This window comes from Silurus meridionalis, chromosome 10 (genome assembly GCF_014805685.1).
Source record: "Silurus meridionalis isolate SWU-2019-XX chromosome 10, ASM1480568v1, whole genome shotgun sequence".
Classification (NCBI taxonomy): domain Eukaryota; kingdom Metazoa; phylum Chordata; class Actinopteri; order Siluriformes; family Siluridae; genus Silurus; species Silurus meridionalis.
The window spans coordinates 7,980,126-7,987,297 of NC_060893.1; the positions used below are offsets into that span (position 1 = coordinate 7,980,126).

At 40.2% G+C, this 7,172-nt stretch overlaps 1 protein-coding gene across 1 annotated transcript in view; it reads right to left on the reverse strand.

Annotated features, from left to right (window-relative positions):
* Positions 1-6,773, reverse strand: part of LOC124392509 (A disintegrin and metalloproteinase with thrombospondin motifs 20) — a 106,946-nt gene extending 100,173 nt beyond the window's left edge. Inside the window, exons 1-2 of the mRNA XM_046859613.1 lie at positions 6,412-6,773; positions 5,843-6,210 (exon numbers count right to left, since the gene is read on the reverse strand). Coding sequence (XP_046715569.1) covers positions 5,843-6,210; positions 6,412-6,502 — 459 coding nt within the window. The 5' untranslated portion in view covers positions 6,503-6,773. The remainder of the gene's footprint in view (positions 1-5,842; positions 6,211-6,411) is intronic.
* Between the last annotated feature and the right edge of the window lie 399 nt (positions 6,774-7,172).

Below are 7,172 nucleotides of genomic sequence, written 5' to 3' on the forward strand. Positions count from 1 at the left end.
ATCGCACTGTGTTGAATTTAATTAAAATTCAATTGTAATGGGGTGAATCATATCGCATCACATAGGTAGATGCTTCATATGTATCTTAAATGTATCATATCATTGGTTATCGCTATCGTTCTGCACATCCCAAGTACACGTCTATAAATGTATTCACATTACAACAATGACCAAACAATGGACAACGTATCCCCACATCACACTAATTGTGTTCCTGGGATAGACTCTTAATCCACTGCAACACTGAGCAGGCATTAGTAAAGATGAATGAAAAACAGTTGAATGATTCATGGTTCTGAAATGTGAAATAGTTTGCGGCTAGCACTGTGCTTTAAGAATGATGTAATTAAAACATTATTTGCATGTGTCGTAAGTAAATTTTTATTTATTTTTTGTTCTGCGTTGTATTACTAAAGACTGGGATAAATCTCTCAAGGCTATATTTTTAAAATATTCATAAAGTGGCACGTGAAAAATAGCAGATGTTTGATTAAAACGTGAAAGCATCCGAATGATTCACTCTACAGGCATCAGAGAAAGAAGGGCGTCTTCTAAATGCCGCAAATGGAAATGTAAATGTTGAGATCAGACATCAGCCAATGCAGTCACTTGCAGTTTGTCCACTTTTACTGCACTGGGACACCTGATTAAACTCAGCACTTAATTACTAAATGTAATGTGTGTTTACCAGGGAAATAAAACTAACTGCTGAATTCCATTAAAGCTGATCGCCCCCTGTATTTTTACTTCATTTCTCTATTTAAGTATGTTTTTTAAGTATCTGTATGTTCATTATGAAAAACTTTTACTTCACTAAACTTAATACACTTGAACAAATGGCATTTTTTGTCCACTATATTAAAACATAATACCTCACTTGAAAACATAAACATTTGAAACATAAATTCAATGAAATCATAAATTGTGGTAAATGACCACCTGTCACCAGACCACAACTGATGTGCAGGAAAATGGAACACTGAACTGCTAACATTTCCAAATATACTTCTATTAGATCAGTACTTTTATAATTGACACTTCTATATTTCATGAAAACCTGGTGAATGATGATACATTGGGTCTGAAATTGAGTAAAATTGTTCACTGTGTTTTCAGAATGATGTCACTAAAACATTTGCATGTGTCACAAGTGAATTTTTTAATTTTTTTTTTGTTCTGTATTTGTTCAGAACGAAATTACTTTAGTATTTTTACGCAAGTAGAAATGTAAAATGAATGTTTTCACACTTACTGGTGTCATATTTAAGAAGGCGATGTGTACTTTTACTCAAGAATAGGAACGGTGTACTTCATGCCAACAAATGACAACCTCTTACAATCACACAGTTCCTATAGCAATAAAAAACCTAATGTTAACCAATTGTCTGTTGTGTGGGTTTAAAATGTAGATAGCTGTAAGCTGTAAGAGAACCACCGGCCACGCCCCCCATCGGCACTCAGTACACTCGCAGCACCTCGCTTTCATACTAATCACCTTCACCTGTTTCCAATCTACACCCTCCCTTCATAAGGCCCCTGTTCGCAGTCACTCACCGTCCGGTTCATTCTGGCGATCATCCCTGGACTACCTGTGTTTCAGGAATATACCCGTTTTTCCGCTACATGCTGCTTCCTAGCTTCTGTTTGTTTCCCAAGGCTAATAAACATCCTATTCTTTTTCTGGTTTGCGACTCTTGATCAAAGCGTGACATAAGCGATCTGATCGAGAAAGATTTTATCAAATTATTAGCTAGGTATAATCATGTCGGAAAAGAGAAACGGTATCAGAGGCAGGTCGCTCTTTACATGCCGGTGTTGGTGGTGTTTCATTAGATTTGCTCACTCAAACAGGATATTGTCGCTTTCAGCGCTATCTCTTTGAGGGTTATTTCCACTCAGAGCAAAGAGGGGAATTCTGACAGCAGAACACATCCGGACACAGCCTAAGGGATGGAAAGTTGACATAACTCAACCAGGCACGTGCTGTAAAAACACGTCCACTTTGACAAAACGCTACACCACGGATACTGAGACATGCACATAAAGAAACGAAGATTGACTCTAGTCATATTTGTGTCACAAATGGGCTGAATTCTTACACAGCAAAGAAAGTAACTTAAATGATCCTATCTTATCTTGTGGTCATTCTGGTCTGAAGCCAGAAACCCCTTAGGTTATGCAGGATATTCTCTGTCTCACCTATTGTTATAGAAGACACCATATTCATGTAGGGTATAGAGGTTTAGAGAGGTTTGGTTCATTGCTACAACAGAAGTGAATAGAAAGAACTGAGACTGCCAGGTTTTTTTTTTTATAGGCTTTAGTTACAGGGTATCTCCTTGCTGAATAGCTGTGAGCATCTGCACACAAGGCCATCAGAAAACAACTTGTAATCGGGGTTATTAAATCAACGTGCAGACAGGTACTGTCATCTGTGGTTTGAAAGAGACAGAAATGCTGCTGGGAAAGCTAGGTGATTATATAATCTCTAGATGCTGTGTTTTGAAATAGAAGGGCCCATATTCAGAGATGAGTTATAAGCGCATAGTAATACTGCAATTGTGCTTATGAGCATTCAAACGTCAGATATAACTACAGATTTCATGTTACTCAGATACAGTGGAGTGTGATGAAAACAGAGGTGTGGTTCAATTTCTTGAGGCTAAATATCCTTTCTAATGAAGGTCAGAATTATGTTCAGCTCCACTGTCTGACACTTTGATGTAGGCTTATGCTGAAAATTATATTTTGGGCTGTAAATAAACTCGAACACTATGGAATATTATAAAAAATATATAAAAAATAAATAAATAAAAGATGTCACTGTTCATTTATAATAATATAGGCTGTATCTTAATACCAGACACAGTTTATCTCAAGAAAATATTTTTTATATGAAGAAACATATATCAGATTAAGTATATGGTTAATATAAGTTTATTCTTTAAACTGTAGGAATATTTTCTTTAGTACATTAAACATTACAAAATGCCAAATTAACAGTATGGTTTTTTAAATGTTCTGACCTTTGTATGCAAGGTTTGATTTTTTATTACCTTTGCCTAAAACTTGGTGATGGATCAAGTTATATGTTTAAAGAGAGTCATTTTACAAAAGATGCAACACTCTGATTTGATTTGTATTTATATGCACACTATCTTTAAATTTCAACCTCTTTTTACTTGTCTTTTTTATAGTTACTTGCAGATCAATCTGTATTTTTTAAATCCCCCAATTCTTACAGGTTTAAACGCAAACGCATTTCTTTAACGCCTATGGTCTAGATGCGAATGAAAAGCCCTATCTCTGACACCTCTCTTTGTCTTGTCAGATCAAGGATCTAATCTAAAACTGATTTTCAGTGTGTTTAATGAAGACCATTATTCACTTTAAATTGTTTCTTATACTCTCTTGTGATAAAAGGGGAATCTTGGTAAAAGACCTTTTTGCTTACTCATGCTGCTGTTCAGGAACGAGTGCTGAAATGAAATGTTGAATGCAGCTTCTCCATGGCAGCCTCACTACTCTCTGCTGAGATTTTTTAAATATACAGTAGCATATAAGAATACCAGAGAATACAGATAAAGAAATGGCAATTGCTAAATCAGGCTATTTACAGTAAACCCCTTATTGCCAAAAGGAATGCTTTTTTTCACAGGGCAAAAAGCATTAGATTATAAATACCTCTGTGTAGAGGTGACAGCAATATAAACAAATCAGCTAATAGCTGTATACTTTGTGATATATACTGTATATTGTCCTATACTGTTCAACATTTCAGCTTAGTCTGACAATTTTCTTTCTGAGGAACGATTAATAGATAATTAATACAGTTTACTGCAGAGTTCTCTCCAACCACATTCTTTTTTGTTGCCGCATCAATAAAATACATGATGAATGAAATGCATCATTCATAAAATGTGCAGATCAGATATTGTAAAGTATGCGTACACAAGGCAACCTGATATTTTGGCACAGACACAGAACATCACAACAAATCCAGGTCAGCACAGGCTTCTGTTTGAATCTCAAAATAATACAACAGCCAGAACAGTAAGGCTTATCTGAGAGTCCAGTCCTAAAACTCTAAAAAAGCCGAATGATGTATGGCCTATTGAAGTTCACAGCTTTAAATGACTCGGGTCCTCTGTGGTACTGCCAGTAGCACACAGGGAGTTCACACAGTTCCTATTTACCACTTTCTTCAGCATGAGTAATCCCCTCACTAAGATAACTAATTAACGAATGGGTGCATGCAAATTGGTCATTCAAGCACATTCTGAGAAAGGCCTAGATCAAAGAACGGGAAAGTACAACCATCAGAGTGCCAGTTAACAAAAAGCTAGTGACCGGCATTTTAAATCCAGCAAGACACACAAATGAATGGTAAATGGAGAAATTCCTGGAGTAACCCTGGACTAAACAATTTAGACAGAGTATATCAGAGTAAATCTAACCCTAAAAAAATTCACAAAAAATATATGAAGTGTATAAATAATATCAGAAGGTATCAGTCTCAGTGTGTATCTGATTTCCCCATAAACAATCAAACCGACGCCTTTAAAAAAAGAAGAATCAGTTGTGTCAAAGTGTGTCCAGATATGGCCATGTATTTTACTGAGAAAATGACACACGGTGATGAGAAATGACTAAAGATCAAGGTCCAAACCCTGGTCAGGGTCATGGCAGAATTCTGGTTCATGAGGCAGGAACACCCTTTAAGATGGGATGCCAGTCTATCCTAGTGTTGGAGTGTGATAACTCATCAAATCACTCTGGTCTGTTCAGATTACTTACAATTCACATTTTCATATTGATGCCTTCTCTCTAAAGCCAATATCTGACAACCCATATTTTCATGTTACATATTATTTCTAGAGGCAGAAGAATATACATATCCGGTAGCCTTGGCCTATTTTCACTGCAATATTCAGGATAATTTTTATCTAACAAGTGTCAAACTACTGCCAGCTGGCAGAGTCACAACAAGTAACCTGCTTCCTACTGCCAATCTCCGGTATTTAGGTATCTATTTAATCATATCCCTGTATCCTTTCAGCTCTGCACAAAAGACCAGCGCAAACATTCACTCTGGATTGTTCAGTGTAGACTTGATCTACTGGCACATGCACTGCCTGGGAGAAACGTGAGGAGGAAAGCATTCCACTCTGCAACATCATGACAAGACCGGAAACGGTCAGCTGAGACACTGTGTGATTGAGTGTTTCTCATGAAAAAAAACAGATTCATATAGTTGTGGTCACATGGATGCACAGGAAGACATGTGATTGCAGATGATGGCACATGCCACCCTTTTATAAGAACTTTATCATCATGAATACTAGCCCAACTCTGACCTCTGATCACAACTTGGACTATTGATAATTGCTCTGAGTTTTTTAGTTAACACTTTTTCCTGGTCAGGATCCAGAGCCTATTCCAGGAACATGGCCGTGGGGTGGGGACACACCCTGGATGATTTGCCAGTCCATTACAGGGCAACATGCACACACACATCCACATTATTAGCACCCGCCTATAGTCGATTTTACCAAAGCCAATTCTGTTCGAAAACTGTTTTTAAAAGGTGGGAGAAAAAACAGAGACTTAGAGGGAAACACATGACAGTGACTTTAGCTGGGTTTGGAGAAGTGAGATTGCACTTCAACACTGTAACAGTACCTGGTGTGCTACTGTGAAACCATGTCTAAGTCATTATAATATTGATCAACTGCAGAGACACTATGAACCCTATGATGCATTATGAAGGTAGATGTACCTGGTGCCATCATAGAGTGAGTCTGTAACAATGCCAGCCCATGTTAACACGCTATATACTCACCAGGCCGGTGCACAGGCTGAAGACTGCGCGGTGCTCAAGTTGTCCATTGACGTGTCCTTGGAAGAAACAGTGTCGCATGTCCTCGGGCTCGTGTCCTCGGCTGTGCGGCGCGCCCAGGTGCGTGACCCCATACGAGGGCGCGATGAAGGCTGCGTCCGCGCTCAGGTTCAGGTGGAAGCGCTCGCCGAACGCCTCGACGCGGTAGTGCGAGCGGAGCGCCGCCGCAGCCGCCACCGAAGCCCCAAGGTCCGGTTCCGCGCTCCTCCGCCTGCGCCTGTAGTGCCTTTGCTGCGGAAACGCCTCGCCGAAATCGTTCACTCTGACCGGCGTTACTATTTCGTACGCGGACAACTGCCTGACGAAACTTTCTGAAAGGGGCAAAAAAAAAATGCGCATTCGTTCAACTCCTGGACGTTACCTGTAAACGTAGCCTGGTCTACTAAAGACCAGTTGCAGCGATCCACAGTATAGAGACACAGATCACAGTTTAATCTAGTTTGCATGCTTACATTTCTCATTCATTGGACATTGATTTTTACGCATCACTCATTGACAAGTTTCAGATCTACCTTGCTTTGGGTGCAGCCGATGCATGTGCAGGCTCCAGGCGAGACCTGCAAGGTGACATATGAGTCCCAGCAGCCAGATTGCCAGCGGCATGGTTTATCCTGCGGGAAGCAGAAGCCGCAGCCTCCTTCCTTCCCACCACCGGCTTTCTGCTCTCCTTCTCCCGTCTTGTCAGCAGCGGCTCATGGGATTCTCGGCTTTCTTCTGCAACTCCAGTGTTGCCGAGCGCTCTGGCCTCATCGCCAAGTGATTCCGGCAAAAGTGGGGGAAAAGTGCAAGCGTTTACTCGTTGTGCGTTTCCGAGATCGGTCTAGGTTGAGGGGTCGATGCCAACTCGGCTGCTTTCCCTCGGCCATCCATAAGACACCCCCTACACTCCAAACTCTGCTCGGAGTTCAGAGCGTGGTCACGCCTTCAAAGAAGTTCTCAGCCAATCAGCAAGGGCATCCTCAATTCAGCGGGTTGTCTGCTTCTCCGTCTAGTACTTTTTCTTCAGCAGCAGACTGAAAGAAGTTGGACAAAGCAAGGATCTTCAAAAACACCAGCATTTTACAATATACAATACTCAGAAGGAACTGACAGGCCACACTGTTTCACCTGATCATCACAGCCATATGCTTCCTGATCGTACATGTCCAAAATCGCCTTTGCTGTAACATCTGTGAAGGCTTTCCTCTTGATTTTGAAACATGTCCATGTGGATCTGTGATCATTCAGCATCAAGAGCATTGGTGAGATGTGGCCAGATAAGGAGATTTGGGGT